Raw genomic sequence first — 13001 nt, 5'->3', positions numbered from 1 at the left:
GACCGACACGGAAGAAGACGACTTTAACGGTTTTAGCGCTCGGGAGGAAGACGGAGATAGCGATCAGCTGGAGGAGGACAAAGTGGGGACAGAAAATGGATGGATGGACTTTTCCTTGTGTTATTTATTATTCGTCTTTTTCATCTGCCGTGTTACGGACGCTCTTCGGAAATAAATATTGTCGTTTAGTTCCGGTTGTGTATTTTTCACCCTCGCTTTTCCTTTGTGTTGCCGATTATTAGCCCTGATATTGTTGCTGTCTTCTATCTCTCTTTTTATATTTATATTCATCTTTCATTTCCTTTTTTTTTGTATTTTATTGACATAACTGTTAGGCTGCGGTGAAAGGAATTTCCCCCATGAGGAGAAATAAAGTTTATCTTGTGTACTTAGTTAAAAGTCGAAATAAAATCTCATGTTACAAATTGGACACGTGAGGCTAATAGACAAGAGCGGCATACTGTGTATTTGTACATTGATCAAAAAAATAAAGGGAAAACTAAAATAATACATCCTAGATCCTTATTACATAGTTTTACCTTTGAATAGTTGAATGTGCAGACGACAAAATCAGACTGAAATGATGAATGAAAATTAAATGTATGAACACATGGAGGTCTGGATTTGGAGTCACACTTAAAACGAAAGTGTAAAAACACACTTTCACTCCAAATCAATCAGTGTTGCTTCCTAAATGTGGAGTTACATTGTGTTGTTTATATTTTACGAGTTGTATATTGCATTATATTCAGGAACCCCCCCCGACTGGTCATTAGCGCCGAAGAAGCCTCTCGGATGAGCGGCGTAACATCCAGTTGCCACGGCAACACGTAAACCTATATTTCTTTGTTTATTTTTAGGCGGTGCGACTTATATTCAGGTGCGCTCAATAGCCTGGAAATGACAGTGGTTTTGAAGAAGCGACGGGAGCGCTGGAAGACGTCGCTCTCGGGCACCGTGTTGCCAAGGTGCTGAAACGACCTTTTCCGTATTTTTAAAGCGATCCGAACGTGGGTATGTCGAGAGGTGTGAATGTCGCGGCGGTACCTTGGTATACTTTCTTTTCCCCTCCCACACGCTTTTAAAACCGAGGCTCAAACGACAAAACGGCTAATTTATGCATTTTTTTGCGGGGAGGTGCTAACAAGCTTCACGACGCTAAATCGTTTAGCCTCGTCGCAGCGGACCGATGGAATGACCGACACGGAAGAAGACGACTTTAACGGTTTTAGCGCTCGGGAGGAAGACGGAGATAGCGATCAGCTGGAGGAGGACAAAGTGGGGACAGAAAATGGATGGATGGACTTTTCCTTGTGTTATTTATTATTCGTCTTTTTCATCTGCCGTGTTACGGACGCTCTTCGGCAATAAATATTGTCGTTTAGTTCCGGTTGCGTATTTTTCACCCTCGCTTTTCCTTTGTGTTGCCGATTATTAGCCCTGATATTGTTGCTGTCTTCTATCTCTCTTTTTATATTTATATTCATCTTTCATTTCCTTTTTTTTTGTATTTTATTGACATAACTGTTAGGCTGCGGTGAAAGGAATTTCCCCCATGAGGAGAAATAAAGTTTATCTTGTGTACTTAGTTAAAAGTCGAAATAAAATCTCATGTTACAAATTGGACACGTGAGGCTAATAGACAAGAGCGGCATACTGTGTATTTGTACATTGATCAAAAAAATAAAGGGAAAACTAAAATAATACATCCTAGATCCTTATTAAATAGTTTTACCTTTGAATAGTTGAATGTGCAGACGACAAAATCAGACTGAAATGATGAATGAAAATTAAATGTATGAATACATGGAGGTCTGGATTTGGAGTCACACTTAAAACGAAAGTGTAAAAACACACTTTCACTCCAAATCAATCAGTGTTGCTTCCTAAATGTGGAGTTACATTGTGTTGTTTATATTTTACGAGTTGTATATTGCATTATATTCAGGAACCCCCCCCGACTGGTCATTAGCGCCGAAGAAGCCTCTCGGATGAGCGGCGTAACATCCAGTTGCCACGGCAACACGTAAACCTATATTTCTTTGTTTATTTTTAGCCGGTGCGACTTATATTCAGGTGCGCTCAATAGCCTGGAAATGACAGTGGTTTTGAAGAAGCGACGGGAGCGCTGGAAGACGTCGCTCTCGGGCACCGTGTTGCCAAGGTGCTGAAACGACCTTTTCCGTATTTTTAAAGCGATCCGAACGTGGGTATGTCGAGAGGTGTGAATGTCGCGGCGGTACCTTGGTATACTTTCTTTTCCCCTCCCACACGCTTTTAAAACCGAGGTTCAAACGACAAAACGGCTAATTTATGCATTTTTTTGCGGGGAGGTGCTAACAAGCTTCACGACGCTAAATCGTTTAGCCTCGTCGCAGCGGACCGATGGAATGACCGACACGGAAGAAGACGACTTTAACGGTTTTAGCGCTCGGGAGGAAGACGGAGATAGCGATCAGCTGGAGGAGGACAAAGTGGGGACAGAAAATGGATGGATGGACTTTTCCTTGTGTTATTTATTATTTGTCTTTTTCATCTGCCGTGTTACGGACGCTCTTCGGAAATTTATATTGTCATTTAGTTCCGGCTCGCTTTTCCTTTGTGTTGTCGATTATTAGCCCTGATACTGTTGCTGTCTTCTATCTCTCTTTTTATATTTATATTTCATTTCCTTCTTCTTGTATTTTTTTGACATAACTGTTAAGCTGCGGTGAAAGGACTTTCCCCTTTGGGGAGAAATAAAGTTTATCTTGTGCACTTAGTTGAAAGTTGAAATAAAATCTCATGTTACAAATTGGACACGTGAGGCTAATAGACAAGCACTGTGTACTGTATATTTGTACATTGATCAAAAAAATAAAGGGAACGCTAAAATAATACATCCTAGATCCTCATTAAATAATTTTTACTTTACATAGTTGAATGTGTAGCCAAAAAAAATCAGACTGAAATGATGAATGAAAATTAAATGTACCGAGATAGCGATCAGCTGGAGGACAAAGTGGGGACAGAAAATGGATGGATGGACTTTTCCTTGTATTATTTATTATTCGTCTTTTTCACCTGCTGTGTTACGGACGCTCTTCGGAAATTTATATTGTCGTTTAGTTCCGGTTGTGTATTTTTCACCCTCGCTTTTCCTTTGTGTTGCCGATTATTAGCCCTGATACTGTCGCTGTCTTCTATCTCTCTTTTTATATTTGTATTCATATTTTTAAAGCGATCCGAACGTGGGTATTTCGAGAGGCGTGAACGTCGCGGCGGTACCTTGGTCTGGATCATTCTCTGCGGAATTGCATTCATGGCAATATTCAGCCAACCTTCCAGGCTTTTGGCAAAATTACGAATGGCTTGAGTCAAGGCACCTTGGGGAAGAGAAACACAAAACGCTGGCTCAGAAGGGACGGCGGCGGCGTGGCGGCGGCGTGGCGGCGGACGCCGTTTCGCCCGGGACTCACTGGGAATGGGTCTCAGGACATCAGGTATGAGGATCTCCACGAGGGCCTGGTACATCATGTGGTCACAGGTGCTCATCCACTTGAGCACGGCCTCGTTCCTGCACAGCGCCAGCAGCTGCGAGTGCGGGAGCCTCGCTTCGATCTCGCTTACGCCGCTGCCAGAAAAACAACGATAACCGAGCGTTCCCCCCCCCCACGAAGAGAAACCGCCGGAAGGTCTCCCGGTCCACCTCACCTGTTCTCGGTCACGGTGGCTCCCTCCACGGAGTCGGGCGGAGAGTAGCGCCAGAACGTCTGCCAGAGCTTCTCGATGAGACTGAACTGGAGGTTGACCACCACGTCCAGGATGGCCTGGGGGGAAAAGCGGGGAAGGGTCAACGTCTGGGTGAAGACCGTCGTACGGGCGCGAGAAGAACCCTCACCTCACAGTGCTCTCTGTAAAGGGACTGGAGAGCCTTCACGTCGTCCGGGCTGATGTTCTCAGTATTGCTCGGCCCCAGGTCCAGCTCCACAAAGTCCGGCAGCGCCCGCGACGCGTCTGTCGGGCGTGAGGAGAAACCACCGTCACATCTTCTATCCTCTTATGACTTGAACAAATCCAGAGATGCAGAAGAAGAAAACCCAAGCGGTCCGGAGTGCAACATCAGCTTGACCTCCGGGATCTACCGCGACCTCCAGACCTCAACCGTTCCTTCACGTGTTTTTTTTGTCTTTCCGTTTTTCGAATCGTCTCTCAATTGATATTCCTATTTATTTGACAACCGTTACAGAAGAATTTCCCCTTTCTTATCTTATGAATCCGTTCCAGCCCTTTGGTTTTGTTGTGTGTTTTTAAATGATTGTACTTTATAAATAACAAATAATGGAGAGAAAAAACGATTTTCATTTGGTGCTTTTTAACTCTTTAAATCTTTAACTTAGCCTACTGGCTACAGCAGGGGTGAGAAATTATTTTGGCCGGCAGGCCGCATTGTTTAATTTTTATGCATGGTCCGACTAGGTATTATGTAAACTGAACAAAATGAAAATTGCAATTGAAATATTTACATTTTATTTTAACTTTAAAATCATTAATGATCATATGAATGTAATGACATTATTTTGTATGGAATCATCCATACAAAATTAAAAAAAAAGGAAAAAATAAGGAGTTTCTCAATTCAATATTGATTGACAATACTGATTAAAATATACAATGAAAATAGTTTGGCGGCCCAGTCAAAAAAGGAAAACAGGCCAGAATAAAGTTTATATTATCTTATAAATCTGTTCAAGACCTAAGGATTTGTTGCATGATTTTAAAGGATCATAATTTATAAATAACATATAATGCATAGAAAAAAGTTTTTAATTATCTATCTTTACATTTAAATATTCACATTTTTTGGCATTTTATTTCAACTTTAAAATCATCCATGATCATATAAATCTACGGAAATTATTTTGTATGTAATCATCCACACAAAATTCAACAAAGGAAAAAATAAGGAGATTCTAAATTCAATACTGATTGGAAACACTGATTAAAATATTCAAAGAAAATGGTTTGGCTGCCAAGTTAAAAAAGTAAAACAGGCCGGTATAAAGTTTATCTTATCGTATAAGTCTGTTCAAGAGCCAAGGATTTGTTGCATATCTTAAAGGATTGTACTTTATGTAAAACAAATAATGCATAGAAAAAATTTTTCAACTAGGTGCTCTATCTTTAAATTTAAATATTAATACACCAAAATTATTTTGTATGTAATCACCTTACAAAATTTAACGTAAGGAAAAAGTTAGGACTTTCTAAATTCAATATTGACTGAAAATACTGATTAAAATATTCAAAGAAAATAGTTTTGCGGGCCGGATAAACAATCAGGTCTGGGTTCCACCCTTAATGCTAAGCTAAATGTAACTTTGCTACACTTTATGTCTGAACTCCATTTACGGACAGAGTGAAGCCTCTCCTCTTTTTGAAACCATCAAACCGTCTTCTAACGCCTCTTCCACCTCCTCGTCCGTCCACGTCCCATCACAACTTCTCCGTCTCTTCACGGACGAGTCCACGACACGCGCACTTGGTTTGTGTTTTCTGCGCTAGCTAGCTAGCTAGCTGTCTTTAAAACGCTCACTTAGATCTCGTCCCGCGCGCTAAACTCCCGCGTCCTCCGAATTTCCCCGCGCGTCACTCGGGTTTCGAGACATTGAACAAAGAGCGTTGGAGGACCTAGGAACTGCTGGTGGTGCTGGCTCTGCGCGATGACCGTCTGCTCCGCCGCGCCGGGAAGATTGTGGCCTCCACCTGAGTAGTTCTCCCCGGAGCCGGTGTCAAACTTCTGCACCGGCTTGAACCTGCAAACACACCAGGGGCCTCCTGAGAGTCTGAACCTCGGCGGCGGCGCGGATCGGCGGCGTGGCGTCCGCGTCGTACCTCTGCTTCTGCTGAACAGGCTGCTGTCTGAGGGCCATGTACTGCATATCTTCCTGGAGTCTGTTGAGCGGGGAATCCGGTTTCACCCGGATGCCGTAGTAGTGGTATTTGGAGTTCCCTCTGGAGGACGAAAACACAGCGATCGAGTCGGGCGGACGGAAGAGGACGGGGGTTTTCAATTCCGCCGAGGGCCCACCTTGTCCCGAGGCGCCTCGTACGGAGTCCCATGAAGATGGAGCGGATGAGTTTGCCGAAAGAAGCCGCGTTCACGGGGTCCAGCTTCTGCTCCTGGCAGTGGCGCAGATAGTGATTGTAGAGGGTGGACCGCGGTAGGCTGACGCCCTCTGCTGTCTCATAGTTGTCCAGCAGCCACTGCAGCTGCCAGTGAAGGAGGGGGAAAAGAAACGCCGCTTTACCGCACGGATCCGGGCGACCGAGCGAGCCGAGGGCTGTCGCTGCTGCGCTAAAGCGGACGCTGACTTTCGAGCGATCGGTCCATTGGAAACAGCAACAAAAAAAAAAAAAAAAAGAAAAACAGAAAGTGGGGGTAGAAAGAGTCGGAGAGCGGCGGGAGAGGAAAAGGAGGGGCGAAGGCGAGCGTTCAGAAAAGAAAAACAACACAAAAAAAAAAAAAGAAGCAACTTACATGGCTGTTGAGCAGCGAGCTTCTCTGACTGGATAAACCCTCAGATTTTTGGAGCGTCTCAATCGCCATTTCAATCTGATAGAACCATGGAAAGCACAGGACAACAGAACATAAGGAGGGGAGGGATGAAAGAAAAAACAAGACGACAAAAAAAAAAAAAAAAAAGCGAGAAGAGTGAAGAAGTTGGTGTCGACACTTTAGAGGCCGCTAGCAAAAACCAGGGGAGGTTCGAGGAGACGGTTCGCCGTTGAACCCCGAGAGAAGAAGGCCCATCTATCCTCGACACGATCAACCGAGCGCATCAATAATAGAAAGCCGAGAGGCAACCGACCCGACCGGATTCCTTCGCCGCAGATCCTCTTGTTACAAGCGTGTGCGGACAAAACACCGCCGCCTTTCCCAGGCGGGGAAGGAGAGGCCGAGGAATCCGGCAACTTGTAGGGTCGAGGCTGAGGTTTAGTCTGAAATATTTATATGTACACGCTGGATTAAGATGGCAGGACGCTACAAACACAGGCTAACATGTAGCTAGCGGCGCCGTGACTTGAAGTTTGGCCCAAATTTTTGTACAAAATTAAACAAAAACAAACAAACACGTGATTCCAAGTTTGTCTGCGGATGCTTGTTTTTGATCAATCTGCATTTCTTCATCCCTTTCTTGAGACGGATTAAAATGTTTGCGGTGCGAAACTTTGCGTGCGGCGAGGAGCCAGATCCCTGCTCGGAATCCCACGCAAATTTGTTAAACGCTCGTGGAAAGAGGGGCGTTAAAATATCCTAAAGCTGCGAATGCCATCAGACTGTACAACGGCAGTCTGGACAGCACAAAACTTACCGGCTGGACTCACCAGAGCCTCAATCACGTCATGTTTATTTTTCTCATCATTATCGTCACTGTTTCTGTTCTTATCCTTGTCTTTTTGGATGTTTATTCCCACCCGCATTCTGTTTATTCTTATCCTTGTTGTTATTTACTCTCCATTTATCCGTGGATGTCTTTTGCTATCTTTTAATCGTCTCTTTTTATTTACATTTATCAATATTGTCATGGTCAACAAAATTCCCTTATCTTATATCAGCACTTATCAAAACGCACTGCGGGCAGCAGAGTGGGAATTTCACCGTGGTTCGGGGAAACACGTTTGTGACAATAAACCGTTCTTAAATCTATATTCCATCGGAGAATCCGAACGGGAGGTACGTTGGAGAGACGGCCAGAGGGTCTGCAAGGGCGACAACGTAAAAACCAAGCGGGCGGCGAGAAGGGGAGGCAAAACTAGAAGCGGAGAGGTTCTGCCGAGAGAGAGCCGTTAGAGGTTAATTCCAAGCCCCGCCCCTCCGGACCGTCGACGACAGGCAGGCAAAGGCGGGCGAGAAACCCGGTGAAGGGGGGGACGCCATGCACTCACAGTAGCCGGGGAAGCTCGTGCAGTCTGGGTGGCAGGGTGGGGTCCAGCGTTGTCCATGAGGTAGGCCCCAGAACCGCTGCTGATTACCTGACCCCCCGCCAGGCCCATGCTCATTCCTCCGCCGCCCCCTCCTCCATTGTTAGTCATGCCGTGAGATGTCACCACGGTGGACGAGCTCCCCTGCGTGTCGAAGTAGCTCCCGCCGCTATTCTGGCTGTACAACTGCGGTTCTGAGTACGAGTAGGTTCTTCTGTGCGGAAGAGACGTTAGCAGTCAGTCTAGCGGCCCGAAACTAACACAGGGGGGCTAAACCAGAAGAGGGGGTGGGGGAGAGGGGATTAGTTTCAAATGTTTTTAAATTTTGCAAGTGCATATCGAGAACAAAGAGTGCAATATCTTAAAAAAACAAAATAAATCACGTTTGCACCATCGTACAAATAATTTCATGAATGCGCATGCAGAGGTGAAAAACATGCGTCGTATTCGAGGGCGGAGATTTTACAAGAAAAAGGAGAAAATGAAGAAAAAAAAAAAAAGTGAGCCCTTTATTTGGGGGAACGTGTCAGGGACTGGTTTAATTTGTATTTTGCATTTTCAGGCACTTGTCACGTGACTGTAGCAGAGTTCACACACCGTGTGACTCTGTGTCTTAATTGCGAATCCCGGCGGCTGAGAAAAGAAAAAAAAACACACACACACACACATAAAAAAAATAAACGGCGCAACACACTGGCTTGTTAACAGAGTGTGTATTTTGAGACCCAGGAGACCTCAGCGTTTAAAAAAAAAAAACTACTTCTGGTCATGTTCAGGTGACTGCCCCTGAAGACACACTAGAAAAAAAACAAAACAAAAAAAAAAAAGACAAACAACGGAAATCGGACGCACTCCCGCCGACATCATGTGCGTGTGACATGAATGGCGGCGGTGAGGAGACTCAAGAGGAGAGAGAGGGGAGGAGGGGAAACAGGCTGCGGAGACGGAGCGCTAATATTTGTGGAGGGGTGTAAGTGCAGGCCGGGTGGCAGAGCGACTCACATGTTGCCGTTGGTGTAGACACCACTGCTCTCCTCCACATACTGCACCTGTGCTGGGTAAACATGCTGAACCTGTTGAACAGTCTGTGCCTGGGAGGACGACAAAATTGCAAGCGTAAAAAAAAATCACATCATGCGGAGACTAATTAAGAAACGGAGGGAAGGGGGGGGGGGGGGGTACAGATGTACCTGTTGCTGAACAGGCAGCTGCTGGGTGGAGCCGGCGGGCTGGACAGGCACGGTGGTCTGAATAGGGACGGTGGAGGTGGAGTCAGCGCCTGCCTCAGGGGTCTGCATGGCGCCTGGACGGAAAACACGACGCGCCGTCATCCCACATCCCTACGAGCCGCGGGTTTTCGCCGGAAAAGCCGTTTCCGAATGACGGCCGCTCCACATCTGGATTCTTGCGGGCGTTCGCAGACGTTTTCACAAACTCACAAATATTCCCCGGCTAAATGAGCCCAAGCGCATCCTCGGTTCGGCGTCTTTGCAGATAAAACGACAATGATTAATCGCAGGCCGTCGAATCGGCGTATCCGGAGCGATTCCGTGTACCGGGAGGCCTCATGCATCACTGACACATGGTTTTGTCTCCGTGTTGGCGGCCGTAAAACAAGTTAATATTTAACAAACTACAAATAGATGCTGCCCGGCGTTCCCGTCCGCTCCCACGTTAGCGGTTCAACTTCGCCTGGGATGAGAAAAGAAAACAACAACAGCTAAAAAGTCGGATATTGGAGTCTTTCATCGCCGTAGAAAAGTGACCGATTTACGTTAAGAAGTGTAAAAAGTATCTGATTGTTTGACGGCCGTGTCTTCCAGAGGAAGGCCACCTCCTTCCCATCAGAGTTTCCGTGAGCAAACCTCTCTTGGTTAATTAAGACGGGTTTCCTTACAGCTCCGAGTCCCACCGGGGACGGCCTGCTTCATCTCTTATCGCCAACATCACGCCCGCTCCTCTTTTTCTACAACCAACAACCGCTAAGTTGGGAATTAAGCTTTCCTCGTGAACCGATAGCGAGACAAAACATTTTGGATAAAAAAAAAAAATTAAAAAAAACACAGAGGCGCTGAGATTAATTAGCGCGGACCTTTTCCCGGGAAGGTGGATGCGTATTAACTATCGAACACGTCAGCAAGCCGCTAGGCACGCCGCCGCCGCCGCCGCCGCTGCTGCGGAAACAAACCAAAATCACATTTTAAAAATCTGTATTTTTGAGGAAAAATCCTTGGCGATACAATTTTTTTTTTTTTTGCATGAAACACAAAAGCAACTCATTTAATGTGGGAATGCAAAAACTGGGGTTAGAACCCGGGAATGTTCACCCCTGACTGAGCCACTGTGTCGTGGAAAAGAACCCCCGCATCACAACACACTCGGGTCGCCTCACCCCGACACCCCCCCAGTTCCACAAACACACACATAAACACACACTAACACACCTTCTGCCTCACCATTCAGGCACTCCCTTGTGGCCCACTTAAATGCTGTGCTCCACTGAGCAAGTGCAAGCCCTACAAAGACACAAGAGGAACAAAAGCCACCAAGGAGGGCGACATTTTGCCCCCTGTTTCCTCCCCACTATTCCTCTGACTAACGTTAAATGCAAGGTAACCCAACGTAGCTGTCAGACAAAGCTCGGAGCAGCAATCACCCAAAACCCATTTCTGATAAAGTTGGCATATTGGGCAAAGAAATCCTGAGGTACTGTGCAAGACTGAAGAGTATATCGCGCGTACAATCTCTCACACACACACACACACTTACCCTGAAGCAACACGGGAGTATGATCTTCAGCTAGAATAGCAGCAAAATTGGGAGAGATGCAGCCAGGAAGTGAAGAGGAGGGTATTCGAAAGTGCCGTGTTTATGCAAAAGGTTGGATTTTTTTTTTTTTTTTTTTTTTTAAGCCGGCACGCCGTGAGCGAATTGTTTGATGGGATCTCGGTGTCGAAAACAACGTGTTAATATGCGGGGCGATGGTGGCGCAACATTTTTTTTTTTTTTAAATCGAACACAATCACATCACGATCGAGTGTGACAAAACTAATGTTCACCCCTTCGCTGGAGTTTGTGGCTTTCGGCCTCCTGAAATTGCCCCTGGAAGTTTGACGATGTAGGTTTTGCCCCGAGTGAGACCCGGTTTAACTAGCAGTAGACTGAAAAAACAAAATCGAAAAAAACAAAAACAAGGTTAGTAAAATCATTAGCATCAACGTGGAATATCGCCGGAGGACAGGAGACGGCCGCCGCAAACAAAAACAGCTGTATTCTGCTGAGCCGTGAACATGGATGACTGAATAATTGAATTAATCAGCCCCTCTTTTGGTGATTGGAAATGCAACAGGATCCAGGCAGCAGGTGGCATGGTGCTATTTCTGCCCGGGAAGACTACAGGTAAAAGGTAACTCGATCTGATAACTAGAAGCTCCCAACATCCTGTTGCTTGTGTGTGTGTGTGTGTGTGTGTTTGCACATGGGAATGGGTGTCTATGCATTGCCTATTTCTGGCTCTATGGCAATAATAAAATCTGGATGGATGGGATTGTTCATTTACACCGCAGCTGCTTTGCTGAACGTCTCACAATTTATTCGGCTCCGCTCGCACACAAACGCTACATTTTAGCGAGACAAAAGGATTTAGCGCGGTAATCTGGCGCCGAATGCAAAACAAAATTAACATAGCGGGTTGTTTGTTTCTTACGTCTAAGTATCTTCTGGCCGTGCAGGTAGGCCTAGGGTGGTCCCTCTGCTGCAGGAGGTGCACCTGTCCTCCCCTCACCTGCTCTCTGCCCTAATGGGAATCAGAGGCAGCAGCTGCACAACAGCTCCGATGAGCACCAAGATAATTGTGATGCAACATTAAGAAACCTTCTGAAATCCCCCCCCCCCCAAAAAATGACTTTTCCCCTCAAAACAGATGCTTTTAACAAACCCCCCCCCCCTTTCTCATTTATCCAGGATCAGCTAGGATTAAGACACCTGATGCCCGTTGTTATTAAAAAAAAAAAAAGTTGCACACACTAAGCATGCTTTAAGTCTGTATTTTTTTTTTCGCTGACATTTTTAAATTAATTTGCAGCTCGGACGAGATATGTCTTACGTTGTGCAAGCACGGTTCTCAACATGAACGGATGACGTGGAATTATTTTAATATCGGTTCCTTATTTTTGGAGCAGGGGAGGACGTTGTTTGTGTTATGTTTTAATTCTTTTTTTTTCCTCCCCTCACTAAAACTTAGCTAGGTGTTATCACTTAGCTTCATCACATCTGATGCCACAAAGAGGGCAGGTGGGGAAGCTAGCGAAGCTATCCGGCTTCCTAAGACAAAAGGGAAAGTAATGGCTTAGCTTTCATTAATGGCAAGTACATGGAGGGCTAGCTCGAAAACACTTCCCACTGCCTAGCTGCGATTTGGGGCTGTTTAACCCACCGGATTTGGACCCCGAGAAGCACAAACTTGTGTTTATCGGCGCAACAAAAAAGGGGGAAAGGGGAGGAGGGTGTACCGACCGCTGGCGTTAGCAACTTAGCAACAACAGGCACCTGCTCCAGCTGACCAGCTAGCATCAGTGACTAGCCCCGAACCAGCGCTTCCACCCGGCATGGTATGTTTCAACAACTGCTATTTCCACCCTCGTACTCACACGCTAACACACCCGGAGATAAAGACAGGGGGGTACGAAACCAAAAAAAAAAGGGAAAACTACACCCACCTGACCACACGGCTACACACACATTAGCATGAAAGCTAACACGTTACAAAGGAACACCCTCGCTAGCTTGCTATCCGCCGAGCCCTCATCCCGGCTGCAGACAAAAACACAAACCGCATCTCCCCCCCGCCGTGGGGAAAGGGGGGAGAAAACACACACACACACACGGAAAATAACCCCCACACACACTCCCCTCGTGACTTCGGGTTATTAAGGATTTATTCAAACCTGCGCTGTGGACTGGTGGATGAATATGAGGATGGTGGAGGAGGTGGTGATGATGAAGCGAGAGGTTGTTGTTGGTGGGTTACAGTCGCC

The 13001-nt window shown here is 45.9% G+C and overlaps 1 protein-coding gene and 1 long non-coding RNA gene across 2 annotated transcripts in view; one reads left to right on the top strand and one right to left on the bottom strand.

Annotated features, from left to right (window-relative positions):
• The window catches only part of rfx3 (regulatory factor X, 3 (influences HLA class II expression)), a 20437-nt gene extending 7436 nt beyond the window's left edge, over positions 1-13001 (bottom strand). Inside the window, exons 1-12 of the mRNA XM_086151817.1 lie at positions 12912-13001; positions 9156-9268; positions 8968-9056; positions 7930-8179; positions 6521-6595; positions 6071-6252; positions 5875-5994; positions 5671-5795; positions 3881-3996; positions 3694-3809; positions 3459-3613; positions 3268-3365 (exon numbers count right to left, since the gene is read on the bottom strand). Coding sequence (XP_086007943.1) covers positions 3268-3365; positions 3459-3613; positions 3694-3809; positions 3881-3996; positions 5671-5795; positions 5875-5994; positions 6071-6252; positions 6521-6595; positions 7930-8179; positions 8968-9056; positions 9156-9263 — 1434 coding nt within the window. The 5' untranslated portion in view covers positions 9264-9268; positions 12912-13001. The remainder of the gene's footprint in view (positions 1-3267; positions 3366-3458; positions 3614-3693; positions 3810-3880; positions 3997-5670; positions 5796-5874; positions 5995-6070; positions 6253-6520; positions 6596-7929; positions 8180-8967; positions 9057-9155; positions 9269-12911) is intronic.
• LOC147230885 (uncharacterized) overlaps positions 12164-13001 on the top strand; it is a 30145-nt gene continuing 29307 nt past the window's right edge. The window contains exon 1 of the long non-coding RNA XR_015106559.1: positions 12164-12575. This is a non-coding gene — a long non-coding RNA (uncharacterized LOC147230885). The remainder of the gene's footprint in view (positions 12576-13001) is intronic.

This window comes from Fistularia commersonii, chromosome 9 (assembly GCF_037954325.1).
Source record: "Fistularia commersonii isolate RoL2024-O1a breed Wild chromosome 9, RoL_Fcom_v1.0, whole genome shotgun sequence".
NCBI classification, from domain to species: Eukaryota; Metazoa; Chordata; class Actinopteri; order Syngnathiformes; family Fistulariidae; genus Fistularia; species Fistularia commersonii.
The sequence above is the reverse complement of the archived record's forward strand: the minus strand, read 5'-3'. Positions and strand labels throughout refer to the sequence as shown.